General features: G+C 41.8%; 1 protein-coding gene and 1 long non-coding RNA gene across 7 annotated transcripts; one reads left to right on the forward strand and one right to left on the reverse strand.

Moving 5' to 3' along the window:
• Positions 1–64: 64 nt before the first annotated feature.
• On the reverse strand, positions 65–18,519 carry LOC110489781 (uncharacterized). Its single transcript, XR_002468621.3, has 3 exons — positions 18,368–18,519; positions 1,397–1,467; positions 65–1,037 (listed from the first exon to the last, which is right to left on the reverse strand). It is a non-coding gene; the product is annotated as an uncharacterized LOC110489781 (long non-coding RNA).
• LOC100136149 (myosin-7) lies at positions 11,545–27,590 on the forward strand. Of its 6 annotated transcripts, none has more exons than XM_090199570.1 (40): positions 11,545–11,744; positions 11,877–11,917; positions 13,719–13,927; positions 14,262–14,405; positions 14,497–14,653; positions 14,739–14,766; positions 14,859–14,964; positions 15,092–15,184; positions 15,729–15,792; positions 15,883–15,981; positions 16,339–16,442; positions 16,540–16,678; positions 16,780–16,898; positions 17,081–17,230; positions 17,322–17,492; positions 17,635–17,944; positions 18,058–18,131; positions 18,326–18,531; positions 18,632–18,755; positions 20,342–20,478; positions 20,567–20,822; positions 21,060–21,302; positions 21,471–21,647; positions 21,758–21,903; positions 21,979–22,069; positions 22,162–22,551; positions 22,659–22,785; positions 22,881–22,999; positions 23,089–23,285; positions 23,465–23,648; positions 24,011–24,176; positions 25,027–25,151; positions 25,239–25,547; positions 25,657–25,860; positions 25,969–26,265; positions 26,411–26,515; positions 26,629–26,724; positions 26,812–26,946; positions 27,225–27,273; positions 27,420–27,590. In XM_090199570.1, exons 3-39 carry the CDS (start codon positions 13,727–13,729, stop codon positions 27,243–27,245), a joined length of 5,814 nt encoding a protein of 1,937 aa, XP_090055696.1. In that variant the 5' UTR covers positions 11,545–11,744; positions 11,877–11,917; positions 13,719–13,726; the 3' UTR covers positions 27,246–27,273; positions 27,420–27,590. The 6 variants fall into 6 exon arrangements, with proteins under 6 accessions (XP_090055696.1, XP_090055697.1, XP_090055693.1 ...); XM_090199571.1 differs by having other exon boundaries at positions 27,423–27,590; XM_090199567.1 differs by having other exon boundaries at positions 27,461–27,590.
• The last annotated feature ends 87 nt before the right edge of the window (positions 27,591–27,677 follow it).

The following is a 27,677-nucleotide window of genomic DNA, read 5'->3' on the forward strand; positions in this document are numbered from 1 at the left end:
ATGCCCTTATGAATAGGATTTCTAGACATTTTGGAAGAATAAAATGCACTATTATTTAACACAATCATATAAAAAAACACTGATTTTAATTTAAAAAAATACAGATAACATACGTCAAATGGTATCATAGTAAAAGACAAACATTTAACACCTCGTTTAAGTTTGGATAACATTGTGAGTAATAGTTACAGTGTGTCTCAAATTTAATTGGGTTATTTACCAATTGTATATACAAAACAAAGATGACACTGAATATGAGGGAGGGAAATTCTTGCCATCAACAATGGTAAAGGTGTGACCGTATCTATACATTGTCTTGAACAGTAACCCTTTTCGTGTCATTACAATTTAGCCTCCGTATCTGCATCATCCGAAGTGTACTTACATTTTAGACCACTGTATTCAAACAGTGTCTTGTTAACAGCCTTGAATACATATGACAACATTATTCTATGACAATATTCTGTTGAAATCAATTTGAGTAATGCTAACCAGTTAGAGAACGCAATAATAATAATAATAATATAGTGAAGGCAGTGTACATTCAGAACAAGAGGTGCACTTGCTTAGCAATGCTACACTAGAGACTAAATGTTTTTCTATATCAAATAAAGCATGTAACAAGAAGTCCATACAATGCAAAATTCTACACAATGCAAAAGTTCTACACAGTAAAGAGCTGCGTGCAGAATCTGTTATTGACCGGAGGTTGGGGCAACTCCAAGAATGACCTAGAATAGTGAATTGGCCATAAAATGGTTATGAGTAGTAGTGTTATTATAAAAGTATCAGATTGTATTCCTTCTTAATATTTTTGAAGTGAGGTCAAATATACCTTTCAGAATAACGATACATCACCTGTTCAGATGCTTCTGTGGTCCCTGTGGAAAGAAAACACTTTCCTGAGACTACATTGACGGTGATCTACAAGTGTACACTGGGCCCACATTTTTAATAATTTTTTGGTTGGAGCCTCCTGGTTGGGGCTGATGTGCAGATGTTGAGGGAAGAAGGAACTTAAAAGCAAAAGGAATCAGCTGAAAGAGAAGAAAGGTGAAATGTAAGATCAAATGAAGGAAAAAGCAAAGGGAATCATACAGATCTACTGGTTTAAAAGTCACCCTTTGTCCCGATGCTAATTCAATAAATATCTGTCGTTCTGGTAAATTCTATTTAAAAAAAATCAAAACTGGCTTGCAACGTTATAAGAAAATAAAACTGGCAATTGTGCTTGCTGCTGAAGCGTGACACAAGCAAAAAAGGTAACTTGTTAACCAACACATCTGTATCAAAAGACAGAAATTAAAGACATAACAAATCTAATTAGAAGTAAATGAAACAATAGACACTATAATAGTGTATAATCTAATGCTACCAAAGACAGTTCACTTCGTACCATCTCTCTTGTGTGTGGTCATGCTTGCTGTCCCTGACAGAAATTCACCCAATGCAAGAGGCATCCTGCATCTGTGAGTCACATGGAGGAGAGATTGATGATACATACAAATAAGGTAAATATCACACAGTAACTGTCTGCATCCAAACAAAACACTTATTTCATCCTGTTAATTGTTAATAAGCCATAGTGCAGCGCTTTCCAACAGCCTTTCCATTACCCCACAAATAAAAAGATTCTAAAAGTAGATTGCATGTTTGTTTCCCCACGAAACTAACACAGTGTGACAAAATTCTGCCTAACTGTCTAATGTCCCGTATCTGCGGATATCAGCATGACAGAGTAAAAAATGTGCCCATCAATGAACAAACGTAGCCAGCTACTTTGCTGTACAGAGATGTGCAACCTTTGTATTGGGATAAAACATAAATTCAGGTGGAAAAAAACAACCTTTCTTGCAACCTTCACTTTAAAGCAGCAATCAGCAGTTGAAACAATAGCAAAGCTTGTCCCTGCCCCTGTTTCAGTAAATATCTAAAGGGATGGAGCTGGAGAAATGTAACTACTCCCAAATTCATAGATAGAGCTATGGATGCCAGGACTGTGTCAGGTGCGTGAATGAGGACCCAAAAGCGAATTAACAAACAGAGTTTCTTTAATGATGAACACACGTGGGCTCAGATGGACAGGTAGATTCCGACAGGACAGGACAAGGTTGCAGCAAACACGATGATAGTCTGGTTCAGGCATGAGACACACAAACAAGAATCCGACAAAGACAGGAGCAGAAACAGAGAGAGATATAGGGACCTAATCAGAGGGAAAAAGGGAACAGGTGGGAAAGGGGGTGAATGAGGTAGTCAGAGAAGACAAGGAACAGCTGGGGGAAAGAGGGACAGAAACGGTAACCTAGTACGACCAGCAGAGGGAGACAGGGTGAAAGGAAAGGACAGAAACAAGACACAACATGACAGTACATGACAGTACCCCCCCACTCACCGAGCGCCTCCTGGCGCACTCGAGGAGGAAGCCTGGCGGCAACGGAGGAAATCATCGATCAGCGCACGGTCCAGCACGTCCCGAGAGGGAACCCAACTCCTCTCCTCAGGACCGTACCCCTCCCAATCTACGAGGTACTTGTGACCACGGCCCCGAGGACGCATGTCCAAAATCCTACGGACCCTGTAGATGGGTGCGCCCTCGACAAGGATGGGGGGGGGGGGGGGGAGACGAGCGGGGGCGCGAAGAACGGGCTTGATACAGGAGACATGGAAGACCGGGTGGACGCGACGAAGGTATCGCGGAAGAAGAAGTCGAACTGCGACAGGATTAATGACCCGAGAAATACAGAACGGACCAATGAACCGCGGGGTCAACTTGCGAGAAGCCGTCTTAAGGGGAAGGTTCTGAGTGGAGAGCCAAACTCTCTGACCGCGACAATATCTAGGACTCTTAGTTCTACGCTTATTAGCAGCCCTCACAGTCTGCGTCCTATAACGGCAAAGTGCAGACCTGACCCTCTTCCAGGTGCGCTCGCAACGTTGGACAAAAGCCTGAGCGGAGGGGACGCTGGACTCGGCGAACTGAGATGAGAACAGCGGAGGCTGGTACCCGAGGCTACTCTGAAAAGGAGATAGCCCGGTCGCAGACGAAGGAAGCGAGTTGTGGGCGTATTCTGCCCAGGGAAGCTGTTCTGACCAAGACGCAGGGTTGCGAAAAGAAAGACTGCGTAAGATGCGACCAATAGTCTGATTGGCCCGTTCTGCTTGACCGTTAGACTGGGGGTGAAAGCCGGAAGAGAGACTGACGGAAGCCCCAATCAAACGGCAAAACTCCCTCCAAAATTGAGACGTGAATTGTGGACCTCTGTCCGAAACGACGTCTGACGGAAGGCCATGAATTCTGAAAACATTCTCGATGATGATTTGTGCCGTCTCTTTAGCAGAAGGAAGCTTAGTAAGGGGAATGAAATGAGCCGCCTTAGAGAACCTATCGACAACCGTAAGAATAACAGTCTTCCCCGCTGACGAAGGTAGTCCGGTGACAAAATCTAAGGCGATGTGAGACCACGGTCGAGAGGGAATGGGAAGCGGCCTGAGACGGCCGGCAGGAGGGGAGTTACCGGACTTAGTCTGCGCGCAGACCGAACAAGCAGCCACGAAACGACGCGTGTCATGCTCCCGGGTGGGCCACCAAAAACGCTGGCGAATGGAAGCAAGCGTACCCCGAACGCCAGGGTGGCCGGCTAACTTGGCAGAGTGAGCCCACTGAAGAACGGCCAGACGAGTAGGAATGGGAACGAAAAGAAGGTTCCTAGGACAAGCACGCGGCGACGGAGTGTGAGTGAGCGCTTGCTTTACCTGCCTCTCAATTCCCCAGACAGTCAACCCGACAACACGCCCCTCAGGGAGAATCCCCTCGGGGTCAGTGGAGGCTACTGAAGAACTGAAGAGACGAGATAAAGCATCAGGCTTGGTGTTCTTAGAGCCCGGGCGATAAGAAATCACGAACTCAAAACGAGCGAAAAACAGCGCCCAACGCGCCTGACGCGCATTAAGTCGTTTGGCAGAACGGATGTACTCAAGGTTCCTATGGTCAGTCCAAACGACAAAAGGAACGGTCGCCCCCTCCAACCACTGTCGCCATTCGCCTAGGGCTAACCGGATGGCGAGCAGTTCGCGGTTTCCCACATCATAGTTACGTTCCGACGGCGACAGGCGATGAGAAAAATACGCGCATGGGTGGACCTTGTCGTCAGAGAGGAAGCGCTGAGAAAGAATGGCTCCCACGCCCACCTCTGACGCGTCAACCTCGACAACGAACTGTCTAGTGACGTCAGGTGTAACAAGGATAGGTGCGGATGTAAAACGATTCTTGAGGAGATCAAAAGCTCCCTGGGCGGAAACGGACCACTTAAAGCACGTCTTGACAGAAGTAAGGGCTGTGAGAGGAGCTGCCACCTGACCGAAATTGCGGATGAAACGACGATAGAAGTTCGCGAAGCCGAGAAAGCGCTGCAGCTCGACGCGTGACTTAGGGACGGGCCAATCAATGACAGCTTGGACCTTAGCGGGATCCATCTTAATGCCTTCAGCGGAAATAACAGAACCGAGAAATGTGACGGAGGAGGCATGAAAAGAGCACTTCTCAGCCTTCACAAAAAGACAATTCTCTAAAAGGCGCTGGAGGACACGTCGAACGTGCTGAACATGAATCTGGAGTGACGGTGAAAAAATCAGGATATCGTCAAGGTAAACGAAAACAAAGATGTTCAGCATGTCTCTCAGGACATCATTGACTAATGCCTGAAAGACAGCTGGAGCGTTAGCGAGGCCGAAAGGAAGAACCCGGTATTCAAAGTGCCCTAACGGAGTGTTAAACGCCGTCTTCCACTCGTCCCCCTCCCTGATGCGCACGAGATGGTAAGCGTTACGAAGGTCCAACTTAGTGAAAAACCTGGCTCCCTGCAGGATCTCGAAGGCTGAAGACATAAGAGGAAGCGGATAACGATTCTTCACTGTTATGTCATTCAGCCCTCGATAATCTATGCAGGGGCGCAGGGACCCGTCCTTCTTCTTAACAAAAAAAAACCCCGCTCCGGCGGGAGAGGAGGAGGGGACTATGGTACCGGCGGCAAGAGCTACAGACAAATAATCTTTGAGAGCCTTACGTTCGGGAGCCGACAGAGAGTATAGTCTACCCCGGGGGGGAGTGGTTCCCGGAAGGAGATCAATACTACAATCATACGACCGGTGTGGAGGAAGAGAGGTGGCCCTGGACCGACTGAACACCGTGCGCAGATCGTGATATTCCTCCGGCACCCCTGTCAAATCACCAGGCTCCTCCTGTGAGGAAGAGACAGAGGAAACAGGAGGGATAGCAGACATTAAACATTTCACATGACAAGAGACGTTCCAGGAGAGGATAGAATTACTAGACCAATTAATGGAAGGATTATGACAAACTAGCCAGGGATGGCCCAAAACAACAGGTGTAAAAGGTGAACGAAAAATTAAAAAAGAAATGGTTTCGCTATGATTACCAGAAACAGTGAGGGTTAAAGGTAGCGTCTCACGCTGAATCCTGGGGAGAGGACTACCATCCAGGGCGAACAAGGCCGTGGACTCCCTTAACTGTCTGAGAGGAATGTCATGTTCCCGAGCCCAGGTCTCGTCCATAAAACAGCCCTCCGCCCCAGAGTCTATTAAGGCACTGCAGGAAGCTGACGAACCGGTCCAGCGTAGATGGACCGACAAGGTAGTGCAGGATCTTGAAGGAGAGACAGGAGTAGTAGCGCTCACCAGTAGCCCTCCGCTTACTGATGAGCTCTGGCTTTTACTGGACATGAAGTGACAAAATGACCAGCAGAACCGCAATAGAGACAGAGGCGGTTGGTGATTCTCCGTTCCCTTTCCTTAGTCGAGATGCGGATACCTCCCAGCTGCATAGGCTCAGCACCCGAGCCGGCAGAGGAAGATGGTAGTGATGCGGAGAGGGGGGCAACGGAGAACGCGAGCTCCTTTCCACGAGCTCGGTGACGAAGATCAACCCGTCGCTCAATGCGAATAGCGAGTTCAATCAAAGAATCCACGCTGGAAGGAACCTCCCGGGAGAGAATCTCATCCTTTACCTCTGCGCGGAGACCCTCCAGAAAACGAGCGAGCAAAGCCGGCTCGTTCCAGCCACTGGAGGCAGCAAGAGTGCGAAACTCAATAGAGTAGTCTGTTATGGATCGATTACCTTGACATAGGGAAGACAGGGCCCTGGAAGCCTCCTCCCCAAAAACAGATCGATCAAAAACCCGTATCATCTCCTCCTTAAAGTCCTGATACTGGTTAGTACACTCAGCCCTTGCCTCCCAGATTGCCGTGCCCCACTCACGAGCCCGTCCAGTAAGGAGAGATATGACGTAGGCGACACGAGCAGTGCTCCTGGCGTAAGTGTTGGGCTGGAGAGAAAACACAATATCACACTGGGTGAGGAACGAGCGGCATTCAGTGGGCTCCCCAGAGTAACACGGCGGGTTATTGATTCTGGGCTCCGGAGATTCGAAAGCCCTGGAAGTGGCCGGTGGATCGAGGCGGAGATGGTGAACCTGTTCTGTGAGGTTGGAGACTTGGGTGGCCAGGGTCTCAACGGCATGTCGAGCAGCAGACAATTCCTGCTCGTGTCTGCCTAGCATCGCTCCCTGGATCTCGACGGCTGAGTGGCGAGGATCCGAAGTCGCTGGGTCCATTCTTGGTCGGATTCTTCTGTCAGGTGCGTGAATGAGGACCCAAAAGCGAATTAACAAACAGAGTTTCTTTAATGATGAACACACGTGGGCTCAGATGGACAGGTAGATTCCGACAGGACAGGACAAGGTTGCAGCAAACACGATGATAGTCTGGTTCAGGCATGAGACACACAAACAAGAATCCGACAAAGACAGGAGCAGAAACAGAGAGAGATATAGGGACCTAATCAGAGGGAAAAAGGGAACAGGTGGGAAAGGGGGTGAATGAGGTAGTCAGAGAAGACAAGGAACAGCTGGGGGAAAGAGGGACAGAAACGGTAACCTAGTACGACCAGCAGAGGGAGACAGGGTGAAAGGAAAGGACAGAAACAAGACACAACATGACAGTACATGACAGACTGACCATCCATGATATCAAAATGATGGCTTTAACCATGTTTTGAGGCGATACAGTGTTGTTTATATTTACTTTGTTTACAAACATTGGAGTTAAACAAGCTTATATTTTGGGTTCTGATGGGGTACGACAGTTGAGCTAAGCTTATGAGGCATTTCAAAATTATAATCTTCAAGAATCAATGGGTACATATAATGAATGTATAACTCCAAAAATGATGTAGCAACTGCAGACTGCCCCTTTAAGCTCAACTTTCTAAATAATGATAAAACCAGCAATCAGTTAGTTACATTGAGTCCAACATATTTCAATGACAGTTTTATGTTAACGTACAGTGCCTTGCGAAAGTATTCGGCCCCCTTGAACTTTGCAACCTTTTGCCACATTTCAGGCTTCAAACATAAAGATATAAAACTGTATTTTTTTGTGAAGAATCAACAACAAGTGGGACACAATCATGAAGTGGAATGACATTTATTGGATATTTCAAACTTTTTTAACAAATCAAAAACTGAAAAATTGGGTGTGCAAAATTATTCAGCCCCCTTAAGTTAAAACTTTGTAGCGCCACCTTTTGCTGCGATTACAGCTGTAAGTCGCTTGGGGTATGTCTCTATCAGTTTTGCACATCGAGAGACTGAATTTTTTTCCCATTCCTCCTTGCAAAACAGCTCGAGCTCAGTGAGGTTGGATGGAGAGCATTTGTGAACAGCAGTTTTCAGTTCTTTCCACAGATTCTCGATTGGATTCAGGTCTGGACTTTGACTTGACCATTCTAACACCTGGATATGTTTATTTTTGAACCATTCCATTGTAGATTTTGCTTTATGTTTTGGATCATTGTCTTGTTGGAAGACAAATCTCCGTCCCAGTCTCAGGTCTTTTGCAGACTCCATCTTCCAGAATGGTCCTGTATTTGGCTCCATCCATCTTCCCATCAATTTTAACCATCTTCCCTGTCCCTGCTGAAGAAAAGCAGGCCCAAACCATGATGCTGCCACCACCATGTTTGACAGTGGGCATGGTGTGTTCAGGGTGATGAGCTGTGTTGCTTTTACGCCAAACATAACGTTTTGCATTGTTGCCAAAAAGTTCAATTTTGGTTTCATCTGACCAGAGCACCTTCTTCCACATGTTTGGTGTGTCTCCCAGGTGGCTTGTGGCAAACTTTAAACTACACTTTTTATGGATATCTTTAAGAAATGGCTTTCTTCTTGCCACTCTTCCATAAAGGCCAGATTTGTGCAATATACGACTGATTGTTGTCCTATGGACAGAGTCTCCCACCTCAGCTGTAGATCTCTGCAGTTCATCCAGAGTGATCATGGGCCTCTTGGCTGCATCTCTGATCAGTCTTCTCCTTGTATGAGCTGAAAGTTTAGAGGGACGGCCAGGTCTTGGTAGATTTGCAGTGGTCTGATACTCCTTCCATTTCAATATTATCGCTTGCACAGTGCTCCTTGGGATGTTTAAAGCTTGGGAAATCTTTTTGTATCCAAATCCGGCTTTAAACTTCTTCACAACAGTATCTCGGACCTGCCTGGTGTGTTCCTTGTTCTTCATGATGCTCTCTGCGCTTTTAACGGACCTCTGAGACTATCACAGTGCAGGTGCATTTATACGGAGACTTGATTACACACAGGTGGATTGTATTTATCATCATTAGTCATTTAGGTCAACATTGGATCATTCAGAGATCCTCACTGAACTTCTGGAGAGAGTTTGCTGCACTGAAAGTAAAGGGGCTGAATAATTTTGCATGCCCAATTTTTCAGTTTTTGATTTGTTAAGAAAGTTTGAAATAGCCAATAAATGTCATTCCACTTCATGATTGTGTCCCACTTGTTGTTGATTCTTCACAAAAAATACAGTTTTATATCTTTATGTTTGAAGCCTGAAATGTGGCAAAAGGTTGCAAAGTTCAAGGGGGCCGAATACTTTCGCAAGGCACTGTATCTACAGTGTGTGAATAACACAAGCCTAATAGCGTCAGAGTGTGAAAGGCAAAGCAAGGACAAAGACAACACTGAGAAGTGAGGTGCGTTCTCCATGACCTTTGAGTCACAACAGACACATGGGCATCCTAATTATAGGGCAGTCTTTGAAATACAAAGGAGAGTCAGATTACACATTTCAACAGCAGAGCAGTGGTAAGGTGTCCAGCCATCATTCCTTCTGTCTGACAGGCAGTTCTTATAACACAAGCAGACTGGACAGCTGAGTATGAGGAGTAAAAAGAGAGGTTGAGCCTAGAATAGACTGTTCAAGTACTGAGACTAAGTACGGAGCTTAATGAGGGGAGTGAAACATTTGAGGGTCAAATCAAACAGTGCAATGTAAAACAGGTTTTTAAAAAGTTAAATACTAGAGCATTGGGCAATAGTATGTAAGAGGCACTAATGCAAAATACAAGTGAATACAAATACTATGTCAATATGTTGTGGATCATGGCAGATTTTAGAGGCTTGAAATATATTGGCTGATAGATGGGGTGGATATACAGCGGGGTCCAAAATGATTGACACCCTTGATAAAGATGAGCATTAATGACTGTATAAAATGTCTAATTCAAATACTGCGCTGTATTGTATGCTCAAAAAAATGTGGAAATGATATATTTTATCCTAAAATGATTCTACCATGATTATTGATAATTTATACCATGATTACGGATAATCCATTTTGGAGTCCCTTTTATTATAAATAAGAATAAAATCTGTTTCTAAACAATTTTATTTTAATGTGGAAGCTACCATGATTACCAATAATCCTAAATTAATTGTGATAAAGTTACAGAAGGTCAAAGATCATACACCCAAAACATGCTAACCTCCCCTGTTATTGGTAGTGATGAGAGGTTAGCATGTCTTGGGGGTATGATCTTTGACCCTCTGTAACTTTCTCATTCATCATTATTCCCAATTCATTCAGGATTATCGGTAATCATGGTAGCTTCCCCATGAATACACAAGTATTTAGAAACACATTTTATTCTTATTTATAATAAAAGTGACTCCAAAATGACACAATACATTATTAACCATTCATTTCTATTGGGCACATAATAATCTGAAACACAACCAAAACGAACTGCGAATGCTTTCAACAAGTTTGTAGAGTCACAAGCGTGATGTAGTCATTGCGTGCTAGGAACATGGGACCAAATACAAACCTTTTGACTACTTTATTCATAAGAATCTTTTGGGGTGTCAATAATAGTGGACCCCACTGTACATTATCCTCAAGGGAAAGAATAATGTGCCAGCGAAAGTATTGGCTTACAAAACGTTGCTTCTTTTAAAATCCATCTTTGAGAGAGAGAACTATTTGTTTTTAGCCATCTACTGATATAGTTTTGGGGTAAAAGGTCACACTGTTTTTTCATGATCAGTGTGCATTTCCTCCTGTAGTGACAGGAATTAATTTCTCGACAGCTGGGAATTGGACACCTAACAGTATCATTGAGAAGTAGCATGTGGAAGCTAATTAGGAAACATTGAGGCTGAATGCTCAAGGTGTGAAAGCTGTAGGAGTCAAAGGTGCTCCTCTATGTCTAAGGAGGGGAACTCTCTGGCGATGACAACCACTATATTGTCACCTTGTAGACAGCTTGTAGACAGCTTCACACTCACACATTGGCAGCTATCTTGACCTTTTACGGTGTGTTGCTACAAATCAAAGACCTGATGCCCCTTGGGTCAGCACCTTATGTAGTATTCTACCCAGGCTTTTCTGACCTGATTAGCCAGCACCGTATACAGGTTATTTTAACAAAAAAAGGTAGAAGTGACATCCTAACATTTATAACGTAAGTGTTTTTTCTTAACATTAAATTTTAAAACATTAATATTTCTAACGTACATTGAGTCCCTCTAGCATGAGTTTCTTGAAGAAAGTGACATGTATTACTCAATGTATGGCTTTAATTATTTATGTGCACTTCATATACTGTACACCCAAAGAACAATTTCACAGGGTTATTTTTGTCCTCAATGACAAAGGGAAGGAAACAATGCCACGTCAACAAGTCGAGGTCTAGTGTTATACTTACAATAGCTGTTACTCTTGGTGACAATAGATGTGAGAGTGACCTTGTCTTGGTGAACAAAGGACAGCTGCACTTGTCTGCATCATAAGAACTGTATCATGCAATTAATTTACACACTGCAACAACACTTTCTCATGTCATCTCATTTACTCAACGCAATGTTGTAGGAGTAGCAAGACTAAAATCCCAAAGTCATCACAAAGAGCAACGAATGGGGGGACGGGGGGGGGGGGGAAGGACAGGGGGAGTGCAAATCTTAAAAAAAAAATTGACATATATTACTACAAACTGTTTTTGGAGCTAACTTACTTCGTGTCATTGCACATTAATACATAATTTGATGAATTCCCATTGGTCAAACATACATGCTTGTAATGTTTAGATGACTACAGTGCCTGAGACTGCCCTTTGATCAAGTGGGCTTTCAATGCAGCCAATTACTCCCCTCCTCTGTCCTCCCTGGAATAGCCTGTTGTTATAACGAGCCTGATAGGTCAAAGAGGTATACACCTCTAGCCCCAAATACAGCTCTTTTGAAATAATCAGTCTAATTTATGTCATGACATGAACCATCTCCATATAGGGCTGAGCAACACTCTTTATAAAGAGTGATGGATACCAGGGGGAGTCAGACCAGGGGAGACACAAGGCACCGGACATCCTGAAGGTAAGCATATTGAGGCAGTCTGCTGAGGAGGGCAAAGATAATCATTACAGGACCTAACAATAGTCATAACCAGACATAGCTGGTCAGTTGACTGATATTTGTCTTTGTATTTGTCTATTTCATTCTCAGTAGAGATCTTTTCCACCAAATATCCAAGGGGTGACCAACAACAGGTAAGATTCACAATCTTCTAAAATAAAGGCTCTACCAGCCTCCTAGTGGTTTGTGTGAAGTCTTTAACTGCGTTTTATAAAATGTGTCTATAAATGCAAAAAAATATATTTTGTTGTCTGTACTCATTAATCCAGTCAACTTGTTTATGTGGCATAATACATCTATCCTGTATAGTAATTACATGTTGTCAGTGTCATCACTATCACAAGCTGTAGATTTCAGCTACAGTGGACCTAGTCACGTTTGTCTGCTCTGAACCTCACACGTTTTGGTTAATATTTAATGTGCTTTTGGTTTACTGACCTTCATATTGATCAGATAAACTCTTATTAATCTATGACTCTAAATCTGGTAGCCTACTGGTGTTCTGCATCAACCCTCATGTTTCTTTAGGCTTATATTTAAGTTTTATTGGCCTGCCATGACCATTATTACCATTATACTACTCATATAGAGTATATACATGTACCTGCCAAAATAATGGAAACACTTGAGTAAATGAGGGATAGAAAGTGTATTGAAAGCAGGTGCTTCCACACAGGTATGGATCCTGTATTAATTAAGTAATTAACATCTCATCATGCTTAGGGTCATGTAAAATTAAAATGGGCAGGCCATTATTTTGGCTACCATGGCCATGCCCCCCCATAGGATGACAATGTCCCTATTTCAAAGGGCACGAGTGGTCTCTGAATGCTTTGATGAGCATGAAAACGATGTAAACCATATGCAATGGCCGTCTCAGTCACCAGATCTCAACTAAATTGAACACTTATGGGAGAGTTTGGAGCGGCGCCTGAGACATCGTTTTCCACCACCATCAACAAAACACCAAATTATTGAATTTCTCATAGAAGATTGTTGTCATATCCTTCCAACAGAGTTCCAGACAGTTGTAGAATCTATCCCAAGATTCATTGAAGTTTTTCTGGCTTGTGGTGGCCCAATGCCCTATTTTTTTATTTAACCTTTATTTAACCAGGCAAGCCAGTTAAGAACAAAATCTTATTTACAATGACGGGCTGCCCTGGCCAAACCCGGACGACGCTGGGCCAATTGTGCGCCGCTCTATGGAACACCCAATCACAGCCAGATGTGATGCAGCCTGGATTAGAACCAGGGACTGTAGTGAGATGCAGTGCCTTAGACTGCTGCGCCACTCGGGAGCAAAGATATGGGTGTTTCCTTTATTTTGGCAGTTACTTGTACATACAGTCACACTAATATCTAATGTTCCAATTCATTTAGGTCTTTGGGGTAACATTTATAAAAATGTTTTGTTGTTGTTGTATGAAGGGACAATCAGGACAAAGGTCTAATTTACACTAAATTCCAAAACTGGTACCAGAGAGAAGTGAAATACAGCCCTGGTGCCCTAAAGTTGTTGATGTATTTAAAATTCTTTAATATTAGTGCTTTACACTGATATTAGATTATTACCACAATATGCACAGTTCCCTTTGTCATGAACAGAATAAAATGTCAAACTATCAAAATATGGTTGATATTGTAAAATATACTGTAAAGTATGAAGATCTAAATGGCTGCTGTTTCATAAGTTTGAGAAATGTTTGTCATGCGAATCCTGGCATACAACACACAATGGCAACAGTGAGAGGACAGCCACATGTAAATCTGAGGTTTAGCAAATTCAACCTAATAATAATAATAATAATAAATAGAATATACAGTACATACACACTATCCACAACAACAAATACATGGTATTATTCCAACTCAAACCTGGTACTGTGTGTAAAATATACATATGTATTCAATACTCTGTTCCTGCCTTCACAGGTTTAAGAATGGGGGACACATTGATGGCAGAGTTTGGCGGTGCAGCTTCCTTTCTGCGTAAATCAGACAAGGAGCGTATGGAATGCCAGACTAGACCCTTTGACATAAAGAGAGAGTGCTATGTGCCTGACCCTGAGGTAGAATACGTCAAGGCCACAATCACCAGCAGAGATGGGGCTAAAGTCACCGCTGAAACAGAGTTTGGAAAGGTAAATATTTTGCTGAAAAGCATTTCTGAAAAAATTTGACCTGGAAAATCATAAGATAATACATTTTTCTACTAAGAACTCTATGACTGATGAACAATTACTTATAAACTGAATTGAGTTATGCACTTCACTGTTTAGTATAAAAAATCTTACAAGAGATACTAAAGCAGAATCCTTTAAATCTTTGACTTTCATGTAAATCAGGCATTACATGTAAATGGATGATTTCTGTAAATTCTATGTTGTGTGTAATATCAAGTTAGGGTTTGTCTCAAAGTGAATAGCTCTGCACCTTGAAAATGACACAGAACTATTTAATTTGCACTTCTTTCAGACTGTTACTGTGAAGGAGGACGACGTCCACCCCCAGAACCCGCCAAAGTTTGATAAAATTGAGGACATGGCGATGTTCACCTTCCTGCACGAGCCCGCTGTGCTGTTTAACCTCAAAGAGCGTTACGCAGCCTGGATGATCTACGTAAGTAATGACCTGTCTGCTAATATCTCCATTAAATCAAACATTCATTCAAATGAATTGAACTAAATATACATCCCCTTGTCTTTGACAGACCTACTCAGGGCTGTTCTGTGTCACTGTCAACCCATACAAGTGGCTGCCAGTGTACGATCAGTCTGTTGTCAATGCATACAGAGGCAAGAAGAGGACAGAAGCTCCTCCTCACATCTTCTCCATCTCTGACAATGCCTACCAGTACATGTTGTCAGGTAAAATATAACTTTTCCTTTTCATCTATATAAATCAAATGATATTTGGATAATGTCACATTTACTGATACTTCTCTTTCAACAGACAGGGAAAATCAGTCTGTCCTTATCACGTAAGTACATCAACCAAAGGTTATATCCATTTGAGACTATTAGAAATTAAGAGAAATTCTGAGACATCAACATTTGTATTTTTAAATCCCAGTGGAGAATCCGGTGCTGGAAAGACTGTTAACACCAAGAGAGTCATCCAGTACTTCGCCAGCATTGCTGCTGTTGGTGGAAAGAAAAGTGCAGCGGAAGAAAAAAAGGTCAAATTTAATGCAAATGAAATATTCTTCATGGCTGGATGGGTATATGTTGACAAAACCCAATTTTATTCATGGAGTATTGATTTTTATTGCATCATTTTAACACTGTGTGGTTGTTGGGTTGTAGGGGACCCTGGAGGATCAAATCATCCAGGCCAATCCTGCCCTGGAGGCTTTTGGTAATGCCAAGACCATCAGGAATGACAACTCCTCCCGATTCGTAAGTTTGGTCTTTGTTTGTGAAATATTATTCAAATCTTATTATACATGTTCAGTGTTTCCCCTATATGGACCACCGCTACAAAAAATATGTCATTTAATATATACACTACTGTTCAAAAGTTTGGGGTCACTTAGAAGTGTCCTTGTTTTTGAAAGAAAAGCTCATTTTTTTGTCCATTAAAACAACATCAAATTAATCAGAAATACAGTGTAGACATTGTTAATGTTGTAAATGACTACTGTAGCTGGAAATGGCTGATTTTTTATTTATGGAATATCTACATAGGCGTACAGAGGCCCATTATCAGCAACCATCACTCCTGTGTTCCAATGGCACGTTGTGTTAGAGTGGAGAGAAATGTTTTTAATATGATATTTGAGTGAGAGTGAGAGTGACTGGCCTCCATCCCTATCAAAGTTGCCCATTCCTGCATTACACCATGCAACCTCAAGTGCACCTAAGGTATTCAAAAAGAAAACAAATACTACTTGAACCCAGATGTAATGTGCTTATTAATTTCTGCTTTGACAATAACTTACAGGGTAAATTCATCCGAATTCATTTTGGAGTCACTGGGAAGCTTTCATCTGCTGACATTGAGACTTGTGAGTACAACACTCAATTTGCTCAGGAATGAACAGATCTATTTGACAGGAAACACATTAATAGCAAAATAACTTTTCCATACTGATCAGATCTTCTGGAGAAGTCACGTGTCACTTTCCAGCTCAAGGCTGAGAGAGACTATCACATCTTCTACCAGATCCTGTCCCAAAAGAAACCAGAACTGCTGGGTGAGTATTGAATCATCAAACTGAGTAGGGTTGATGTCAATTCAGGATTAAACGTGCTACTCCCATTCCCTACCGTAAAACACAATGTCGTATGATTTATGTTGTAACATTTTCTTTGTATATAAAAAAGTTGCAATTATTCAAATGTAATTTAAGCAGACAACATAAAAATGTTATGCACACATAACAATCTCCAGCAGTTTATTTTAAATGATCCTGTCTATTTATAATATTACAGTTTTCTTTTTGCAGAAAGCAATTTTTCTAATTGACCTCAACCCTAATACTGAGTATATTATGTTATGACCTATACCACAGCATGAACACACATAAACTGAGCTGTTCAATTCTTTTCAGAGATGCTACTCATCACAAGCAATCCCTATGACTATGCCTTCATCTCCCAAGGAGAGATTGCTGTAACTTCCATTAATGATGCAGATGAGCTAATGGCTACTGATGTGAGTAAAAAATCTATATACTGTATATGCAATAACATTTCACTTGTATCCAACCCTCTCTCCAATACAAAACAATGGCCTTTTATTTCGGAACTAGGATGCCTTTAATGTGCTTGGATTTGCCCAAGAAGAGATTAATGGCATTTATAAGCTGACTGGTGCCATCATGCACTACGGCAACATGAAGTTCAAGAATAAGCAGCGGGAGGAGCAAGCAGAGGCAGATGGCACTGAGGGTGAGTGCTGAGGATTTAAAACCTCTCACTTCATTATGCAGTAGTGAAAATCTAAAATCAGTTGGATTGCCTCTTCCAATCATAAAACGTTGTTTTTCCAGATATTGACAAAGCTGCATATCTGATGTGTCTGAACTCTGCTGACCTAGTCAAGGGGCTGTGTAACCCAAGGGTCAAAGTTGGAAATGAGTGGGTCACAAAAGGTCAGAATGTCAACCAGGTGAGTCTTCAACATTTAAAAAATAATATTCAGCATAAAACTTGTCTATGTTCATACCTGTAATTCCCCATTGAACATTGCTTTTCAGTCCAGGACTAGGCCTAATCGGTGTCAGGGAAACTGTCCCTTAGTGTTTCTGTTGAGGCTATGTTTCAGTCATTTATTTTCTCAATATTTTGTAGGTGTACTACGCTGTTGGTGCACTGGCAAAGAAAATTTACGAGAACATGTTCCTCTGGATGGTGATAAGAATCAACCTTACTCTGGACACTAAGAATGCTCGCCAGCACTACATTGGTGTGCTGGACATTGCTGGCTTTGAGATCTTTGATGTGAGTATTTAATAAAAAGGACACATCATAAAATGATATATCTGAACCATCACAGCTGACAAAATAAAGTAACTGTGAACTTCTATTTCAGTTCAACACCTTTGAGCAGCTGTGCATCAACTTCACTAATGAGAAGCTGCAGCAGTTCTTCAACCACCACATGTTTGTGCTGGAGCAGGAAGAGTATAAGAAAGAGGGCATCGTCTGGGAGTTCATTGACTTTGGCATGGACTTGGCTGCCTGCATTGATCTCATTGAAAGGGTTGGTGTCTTCAGTTTTGCAGTAGTTGATGTGACCTTAGAAATATTTGATATTTTAAAGGCAATCTTTTTACATGTGCTGATATTTATTCACTATGGTTTTCCGTTAGCATTAATTCATTTGTATTCATTCCTTCCACTAGCCCATGGGTATCATGTCCATCCTTGAAGAGGAGTGCATGTTCCCCAAGGCCAGTGATTCCACATTCAAAGCAAAGCTGTATGAAAACCATCTGGGCAAAAATGCCTGCTTCCAGAAGCCTAGGATTATTAAGGGTAGACCAGAGGCCCATTTCTCCCTGGTTCACTATGCTGGCATTGTTGACTACAACATTGGTAACTGGCTGGTGAAGAACAAGGACCCCCTGAATGAGACTGTGGTCGGACTGTTCCAGAAGTCAAGTCTTAAGTTCCTGGCAAACCTGTTTGCAAACTATGCTGGTGCAGAAGGAGGTACTATGTGTTTATATCAGCAAAGACTACAACACACTCAAATAAATAACAATCCACAGTATATGATAGTAGTAATAATAATATATTTAAATAGTTATTTCATTATCATACAGCACCCGAAGAAAAAGCGGCTGGAGGAAAAAAGAAGAAAGGCTCTTCCTTCCAGACTGTGTCTGCATTGCACAGGGTAAATCTGAGCTTAAATCAATATGTTTTTGATGTTTTCACATGGAAGATTATTAACAGATGTATTACATTTGCACAAAATTTGAGATGCCAGTATGTTGGGTTAGGCATGTTAGCATTAAATGCCGCTGTGACTCGTGAGGTACTTGGAGACTCATTCACTGATGGAAAATTCTACATTTGTCATACTGACAGGAGAACTTGGGTAAACTCATGACCAACTTGAGGTCTACTCACCCCCACTTTGTGCGTTGCATCATCCCCAATGAGACCAAGACTCCTGGGGCCATGGAGAATCCTCTGGTCATGCACCAGCTGCGCTGTAACGGTGTGCTGGAAGGCATCAGGATCTGCAGAAAGGGCTTCCCCAACAGAATCCTGTATGCTGACTTCAAACAAAGGTAAAAAATAATGATGCGTTTCATTTTCAAAATAAAATAAACCGTTTACCTCTTCAGGTCTTCCATTATATAAGATAATTTCTTTCTGATTTAAATTCAGATACCGCATCCTCAATCCAAGTTCTATCCCTGAGGGTCAGTTCATTGACAACATGAAGGCAGCTGAAAAACTCCTGGGCTCTCTGGACATTGACCATACCCAGTACAGATTAGGACACACTAAGGTAAGTTATTTAAATAGATGAAAAGCAATAAGACCTGTTGGAAAAGGATGGAAAAACAGCAGCAATTATCGGGTCCGAGCAGTTTATTAACAATACACCACCATCTGGCCAACCTGAGGAATGATTCTTGAAATAACTGCTGATATACCATTGATCATGCTTATATCATGCCATCGGTCTCTAGTGCAAATGGGTCATGTCAAGAAATACACATTTATACTTGGTATAGTGCCACAAGCTAGTAGATCCAGATCTACAGTAAGCAATTGAAAGCATAGTGGCCATGATTTTTGAAATAGACTTCAGTGTTAATTTTGTCAGCTATTTTGGATTTAGTTTTAGTCTTATATTTTATGACTAAAATACCTTTTAGTCTTAGTCCCATTTTAGTAATTTCACCCTTCTTAGTTTTAGTTATCAGTCAACTAAAAATCTGGACAATTTTAGTCTTAGCCCCAGTCATTTAATCACATTTTATTCAGTGTATTATTTTTCCATTAAATAATGAACATTGACCTTCCATCATGTGGATATTAAGATAACCTTGTCCCACTAGGTCTACTATTCCCTCATATTGCTGGCATATTGATATTGTGGCAGATTGTAACCAATGCCAGCCATGATTTACCATATAGCCAAGGCTACAAAGCCAAGGCTACTGAAAGACGTTAATTCTGCCAATGAGAGGATTGCATTAAAAAGTGCAATATGCAGAAATCGCTCTGCCATTTCTTGGTGGCTAAAATTAGTTCGCCTAATTCCAATTTATGTCACAATACAAGCACGTATAGTGTAGAGAATCATTGTACTATCTAAAACCCTGTGAAATGTATTTTCCATAAGCAAAAATATTGTATTTTCAGCTGTTTGAAGCTGGTGTACAAAACCGAAAGTAAAAAATAAAACTTAAGAATGGGAAGCATATGAATAGGTCACATAGAACAGATCTACTGCTTCTTAGACTTGCTTCAATGAGAATGACATATCTATAACTAACATTTCTATGTGAATTTGGTCAGGATGCCAAAAAAGTTACATATTGCAGCTTTAAATCTTCTGCAAAGGCATGAATGTTTATGATTGGACAAAACAGAGCTTCATGTCAAATTGAATGCTCATTAGTCTCACATGAAATTCAAGTCTCATCACATTTTTATCAACTAAAATTAATACTAATTTGTTACAGTTGGATCATTTTTTCATGGCATCTCCTCATCTCGTCGTTAGTTTTCTTCAGGGAAAATAGGTCATTGACAATATTTTTTGTCATAGTAATTGTTAACAGAAATGAACACGGTTAGACTTTATGTATTTATTTTTAAAGATCTTGCCAAAATGTGTAATTCTCGGTCAACATGCTGGGACTAAAGTTGTAAAATCAATTGCACATAAGAGGGCCAACTTGTGTTCAATTTGTGACATTTTTGTACAGAGACAAGAAATCCGCAATCTAAACATGACTACCAAGTCTTGTAAATCTGGGGGGTACCTCATTTAAGTTATTTATGGTCAACTGGCAGAAAAATACAATCCTACCAAATACAAGAAGATCTAAGCATCACATTATGGCCTTTGTGTATCTTTAGGTGTTCTTCAAGGCTGGTCTCCTGGGTCTACTTGAGGAGATGAGAGACGATCGTCTCGCTCTTATCATCACTGGCTTCCAGGCCAGATCACGTGGTCTACTTGCTAGAATTGAGTTCCAGAAAATGGTTGACCGCAGGTTGGAATTAGAATAAACAAAACTTCTGCAGACAATATACTGAAGGTGGAAAAGGTTTTATAACACGCCAATTTACCTAATTTTACAGGGATGCCTTGCTTGTGATCCAATGGAACATTCGTGCCTTCATGGGTGTCAAGAATTGGCCCTGGATGAAGATGTTCTTCAAGATCAAACCTCTGCTGAAGTCAGCAGAGACTGAGAAGGAGATGGCCAACATGAAGGAAGAATTCCTGAAGCTTAAAGAGGCTTATGCTAAATCTGAAGCTCGTAGAAAGGAGCTGGAAGAAAAGATGGTCTCCCTTCTCCAAGAGAGGAATGACCTGCAGCTCGCTGTCCAAACTGTGAGTAACATTAACTGCACTGCAGTTGCTGCATTCACATCCTTTGTCAAAATGGTATTTCCTAGTTAGCTATTAGCTCTAGAGAAATTGAAAAAGAGAGAGAGAAGAGACATGATTTGATAAATAGATGCGCACAATCAGCATTTGTTGATCATTTGTAGTGTCCAAATATTTTGTCACCAAACTTTTGAGCTTTGGAGAATGTGATATACTCACAACATTTTGACACATTGACAGTCAGAAGACACTATTGGTGATGCTGAAGAGAGATGTGAGGGTCTGATCAAGAGCAAAATCCAGCTTGAGGCCAAAGCCAAAGAGCTGACAGAAAGACTGGAAGATGAGGAGGAGATGAATTCAGAGCTAACTGCTAAGAAGAGGAAGCTGGAGGATGAGTGCTCAGAACTCAAGAAGGACATTGATGATCTGGAGCTCACTCTGGCTAAAGTGGAGAAGGAAAAGCATGCCACAGAGAACAAGGTAATGGTTTATCTTTATTCTTGTGGTGTTAAAGCTTCATGTGCCAGAGTTTGGTGTAGCGGTTTCAGCTCCCGACTCCGGACCACACATGCCCCCCCCCCTAGTTCGAGCCAAACTGAAATTAATTGGTTTGGAGTTAAGTGTAATGACACTGTTCATTTTCCATAGGTTAAAAACCTGACTGAGGAAATGGCAGCTCTGGATGAAATCATTGCCAAGCTGACCAAGGAGAAGAAGGCTCTGCAAGAGGCTCATCAGCAAACACTGGATGACCTGCAGAGTGAGGAGGACAAAGTCAACACGCTGACCAAGGCCAAAGCCAAACTGGAACAGCAAGTTGATGATGTGAGTATCAAATAGTAATTCACAAATAGTACAACAAAATTAGTAATATCCTAAAAATACGCAACAGTAAATTGCTTACTATGAATATTGTTTAATATATCCTTTATCAGCTTGAAGGGTCTCTGGAGCAAGAGAAGAAGGTGAGAATGGACCTTGAGAGAGCCAAGAGAAAGCTGGAAGGAGACTTGAAGTTGACCCAGGAGAGCCTAATGGACCTGGAGAATGACAAGCAGCAGCTGGAGGAGAGAATGAAGAAGTAAGATCACAACCCATAACATCTCATGAATAGTTATTTTATAGAAAGTGCTCAAATGTCTAATTTACTTATCAGGAAGGACTTTGAGATGAGCCAACTCAACAGCAAGATTGAGGATGAGCAGGCCATGAGTGCCCAGCTTCAGAAGAAACTGAAGGAGCTGCAGGTATTTCCATAGCATCGTTGAAAAGGGAATCCTTCTGTTACAATTGTTTATGTTCTGATCATACCAGAAAATTTGAATTCCTACCATTTAAGGCCCGCATTGAGGAATTAGAGGAAGAGCTGGAGGCTGAAAGAGCTGCCCGTGCCAAGGTGGAGAAACAGAGGGCAGACTTGTCCAGAGAGCTAGAAGAGATCAGTGAGAGGCTGGAGGAGGCTGGTGGAGCCACTGCTGCCCAGATTGAGATGAACAAGAAGAGGGAGGCTGAGTTCCAGAAGGTGCGCAGAGACCTTGAAGAGGCTACCCTGCAGCATGAGGCTACAGCTGCCACTCTGAGGAAGAAAAATGCTGACAGTGTAGCTGACCTGGGAGAGCAGATTGACAACCTTCAGAGAGTGAAGCAGAAGCTGGAGAAAGAGAAGAGTGAGCTCAGGCTGGAGCTGGATGATGTGGTCTCCAACATGGAGCAGATTGTCAAGTCCAAAGTATGTGGTATTATTGAGCAATCTATAAAATGTATGTTTTTTCTCGACATTTTAAAGAAGAAATTTAGTGATGCTGTTCTGTATTTTTTTTTTTAATCTATTTTTAGACAAACCTGGAGAAAATGTGCCGCACTCTAGAGGACCAGATGAGTGAATACAGGACAAAAGCTGAGGAAGGACAGCGATCCATCAATGATTTCACCATGCAGAAAGCAAAGCTTCAAACTGAGAATGGTACAAACAGTATATTAACAAAAAACCTGAACAGCCGAAATGAATAACCACAGTATGTAATATCATTGAAAATAATTTGAATTGAATGAAAACAGGTGAATTTGCCAGACAGTTGGAAGAGAAGGACTCTCTGGTCTCTCAACTGACCAGAGGTAAGCAGTCCAACGTTCAGCAGATTGAAGACCTCAAGAGACAACTAGAGGAGGAAGTCAAGGTATTGATACAACAAATGCAGTGTCCTTTATCCAACTACTATCTATCCTCCAGCATAATTACAGATCCTTTTTTAAATGTCCTTACCAGGCCAAGAACGCACTTGCCCATGCAGTGCAGTCTGCTCGCCATGACTCAGATCTGCTGAGGGAGCAGTATGAGGAGGAGCAGGAGGCCAAGTCTGAGCTGCAGCGTGGCATGTCCAAGGCTAATGCTGAGGTGGCTCAGTGGAGAACCAAGTATGAAACTGATGCCATCCAGAAGACTGAGGAGCTTGAGGACGCAAAGTAAGGATGTTTTATTACTTTCTCTTACTTTTCAGGCTATTGAACCTTGGCTGAAAGAGCAATACACAAAAGTACATGACGAATAAATAATAAGTTGAACACCTGTTAAACAATCACTATATATCAGGAAGAAAAAAGTCAGATGTTCAGAAATGTGTTTCTCATCTATGTCAATCTAGGAAGAAGCTGGCTCAGCGTCTGCAGGATGCAGAGGAAGCTGTGGAAGCCGTAAATGCTAAATGTTCATCCCTAGAGAAGACTAAACACAGACTCCAGAATGAGATTGAAGATCTCATGGTGGATGTGGAGAGATCCAATGCAGCTGCTGCCTCTCTGGACAAGAAGCAAAGGAACTTTGACAAGGTAAAAAAAAGAAAACATTTTGGATACGCAGGCCTTAGGAGGCTTCAATACTGTACGAGGGGCGGCAGGTAGCCTAGTGGTTCGAGAAGTGGGCCAGCAAGAAGGTTGATGTTGAGTGAGCTAGCAACCAGAATGTTTCTGGCATCATCTTACACACTACCATCGCTTGTTGTCCAATTGAACAAGGCACTTAACCCCCTATAATTGCTCCAGCTGCAGTGCGACTGAAACATTGCTTCCAGCCCGTGTGTGTCTTGAAGGGTTGGGTTGTGAGTTCTCTGTAAGTTAATGGACAATAAAGTACATTGTATCTTAATTATATACTGTATTCCAACTACCTAAAATACCTGTGTGATTTCCAGATCCTGGCTGACTGGAAGCAGAAGTTTGAGGAGTCTCAGACTGAGCTGGAGAGCTCCCAGAAAGAGGCCAGATCTCTCAGCACTGAGCTCTTCAAACTCAAGAATTCTTATGAGGAGTCTCTGGATCATCTGGAGACCATGAAGAGGGAGAACAAGAACCTCCAAGGTCAGACCATGAGCATTATTAGCCTATTTAATTTAGTCAATGAAAGATCGATATGTAATGGAGATTATGCGTGTGAATGTTTAAACGTTAAAACGGAATTGGGATCGTTGAAGTTAAGAATAAATCCACTAACAAAAAACATTTGTGTGTTTTTCCCCCACAAAATTAAAATCACAGTGCAGTTATAACAAAACATATTCTTTGCCATGTTATAGCCAAACTAGACGATAGGCTATAAAGGCCTGGGTTTTGTTGTGTAATTTAAATAAAACCAGAGGAGAAAGAGTCAAATTTGAGGCTACTTTGGTAAATGTACAGATTACCAAGACATATGACAATGGTCATGTCCTCTCTCTCCCTCGCTCTGGCTCGCTTGCTGTTGCTCTTTGCTAATGATACAAATATGTGTTCAGTCTTCCCGGTCTGTTGCGTGTAGAATATCCTAGCCTATATTTTGGAGTCTTCTCTCCACCACTAAATCATCGTCATTAACAGTTGGAAAAATGGCAAAGGCAAGAGACAGCAGTGAAGTCCTATATGGCAATACTTTAAAAAATTAAATGAGATGGTTGTGAAATGTAAACTTTGCAGAGTAGAATTGAGGTACAGTAATGGTAGTACAGGTGCTTAACCATCTGAAAGGGATGCACCGTGAGACCCAAACCGTTGCTGGCAGCAGCACAGCTGCAGTGTGAATTCACATGGAATTTTATGCATTTAAAAGAAATAAATAAACGGAAAACCAATACATTTCTGATTAAACATTGGGATTTTTTCCCCATTTGCCTCACCCCTAATCAACAATAGTTATCACAAAATGATTCCGATGTACAATAATATTTTTCCACAGAGGAAATTTCTGACCTGACGGAGCAGCTTGGTGAGGGAGGAAAGAGCATCCATGAACTGGAGAAGATCCGTAAACAGCTGGAGCAGGAGAAGGCTGAGATACAGTCTGCTCTAGAGGAAGCTGAGGTGAGAATAGAAAACATTTACAGATAGTGAAAGTACCAACATTTTATTTTAAGATTTTACAAACTATGGGTGGCTGTGTTCTCATAGGCCTCCCTAGAGCATGAGGAAGGCAAGATCATGAGAGCTCAGCTGGAGTTCAATCAGGTGAAATCTGACATTGAACGGAAGCTGGTGGAGAAGGATGAGGAAATGGAGATGAATAAGAGGAACCAGCAGAGAGTTGTGGATACCCTGCAAAGCTCCCTGGAGTCAGAGACTCGCAGCAGGAATGAAGCTCTCAGGCTGAAGAAGAAGATGGAGGGAGATCTCAATGAGATGGAGATCCAGCTCAGCCAGGCCAACAGGCAGGCATCAGAGGCCCAGAAGCAACTTAAGGGTCTCCATTCCCATCTGAAGGTATTACTTCCACACCACTGAATTAAAAACATTGCTTGTGCCTTTGGATAAAGCCAAACCACACTGTGAAACAAGAAAATAAATATAGTAAAATCTATTCTCTCTAAAGGATTCTCAAATGCAGCTGGATGATGCTCTTCGTAGCAATGATGACCTGAAGGAGAACATTGCCATTGTGGAGAGACGTAACAACTTGATTCAGGCTGAACTGGATGAGCTGAGAGCCCTGGTGGAGCAGACTGAGAGAGGCCGCAAACTGGCTGAGCAGGAACTGTTGGATGTTAGTGAGAGAGTTCAGCTGTTGCACTCACAGGTAAGACAGTAATATAGAACAATTAGGGTTCTCCTTAAATATCTGCTACTTGAGGTATGTAGAGGTAATATACAAATAATTTGTCATATATACATACTGTATGTGTAGAACACCAGCTTACTGAGCCAGAAGAAGAAGCTAGAGGGCGACACATCCCAGCTTCAGAATGAAGTGGAGGAGGCTGTGCAGGAGTGTAGAAATGCAGAAGAAAAGGCCAAGAAGGCCATTACTGATGCTGCTATGATGGCAGAAGAGCTGAAGAAGGAGCAGGACACCAGTGCTCACCTGGAGCGCATGAAAAAGAACATGGAGCAGACCATCAAGGACCTGCAGCACCGCCTGGATGAAGCTGAACAAATCGCCATGAAGGGTGGCAAGAAGCAGATCCAGAAGCTGGAGGCCAGAGTAAGTGTCTAAGCTACAATTCTCTTCTATTAATTCAATGTCACAATTCATATTTCTAGTCATATTTGTAGCTTCAATATTGAAAGTAGTGATAACTAACAAAATAAATGTACATGGTGTGTTAACATCGATCATATATTTTTAGGTTAGAGAGCTAGAGACTGAAGTGGAACTGGAGCAAAGGAGGAGCAGTGATTCTGTGAAAGGAGTCCGTAAATATGAGAGACGCATCAAAGAGCTCACCTACCAGGTACATTGTTTTAATTTAACAGTGCACAGTTAACAATTAACATTAACATGCTCAGAATCAAATGTAAGATATATACAGTATATGACTATTTCTTCCCTTATTTTTGTGTGCAGACTGAGGAAGACCGTAAGAATTTGAGCCGCCTGCAGGACCTGGTGGACAAACTGCAGCTGAAGGTCAAATCCTACAAGAGAACTTCAGAGGAGGCTGTAAGTAACCATCCATATGTTGCATATTTAATTCTCAAATTGTTTTGTTTGCTAGAAACCTTTAAATAATATTTTTTTAAATCACAGGAGGAACAAGCCAATTCCAATTTGGGCAAGTTCCGTAAGATTCAGCATGAACTGGATGAGGCAGAAGAGAGGGCTGATATTGCTGAGTCTCAGGTCAACAAGATGAGAGCCAAGAGTCGTGATGCCGGTTCCAAGGTCAGTGAAGTTTCTGTTTCAAAAGCCTCAACTTTCTGGGAACTGGGACTCTGTTTAATGGTCATTTCAATTCTCGATATTACCTCATGAATCCTGAAGAAAATAAGTTATAGATGCATAATCTATTACATTGTTACCAAGTAATTATGCATACCTGTTGAAGTTCCACATTGTAAAATTTCAACAGGAGGACACGGTATACGGCAATATAAAATGTTTTTCAGTACACAGTAAAATGTTCTAATAATCAATCAATCCATCTATCTTCTCTGTCACAGAAAGGAAAGGATGAGGAGTGAGGCCAAGAGTTGTGATGCTGGCTCCTAGGTCAGTTATTTTAATGAAAATAATAATATTGGTTCTAATTTGCAAACTCATCTCAAGTATGATGACAGTCCCAAGCATTTGATGTCCAATAACCATACTATCATTCATATAACAATACATTGAAATATTGTTTTTTGTGTTTACAGTAGTTTATTACATTTGAACCTTCATCCATCTTCTGTCACAGAAATGACATGATGAAGAGTGAAGCTCTCGGATGGACCTTTCTGAAAATCTCCTGACTGTAGTGCTTTAGTTGTTTCTCTATTCTCCATGTAACATGAGCAGAATAAAGAATAAAGTCAAGTTAAACAGCCCCTCTGTGTATTGCTTGATTCTATTATGAACAGGTATGAAATCGACTATTATTTAACAAAATTAACACGGGTTTTCATTGAATATAC

Source organism: Oncorhynchus mykiss, chromosome 15 (assembly GCF_057628025.1).
Source record: "Oncorhynchus mykiss isolate SJ-2025 chromosome 15, ASM5762802v1, whole genome shotgun sequence".
NCBI lineage: Eukaryota > Metazoa > Chordata > Actinopteri > Salmoniformes > Salmonidae > Oncorhynchus > Oncorhynchus mykiss.

Excerpts from the sequence above, each read along its gene's own strand:
- LOC100136149 (XM_090199570.1), top strand. The coding sequence starts at position 13,727 with ATGGGGGACACATTGATGGCAGAGTTTGGCGGTGCAGCTTCCTTTCTG. Across the intron at positions 14,767-14,858 it reads AATCAGTCTGTCCTTATCAC|TGGAGAATCCGGTGCTGGAA; the intron begins GTAAGTACATCA and ends TTTAAATCCCAG. Across the intron at positions 21,648-21,757 it reads TGGAACAGCAAGTTGATGAT|CTTGAAGGGTCTCTGGAGCA; the intron begins GTGAGTATCAAA and ends ATCCTTTATCAG.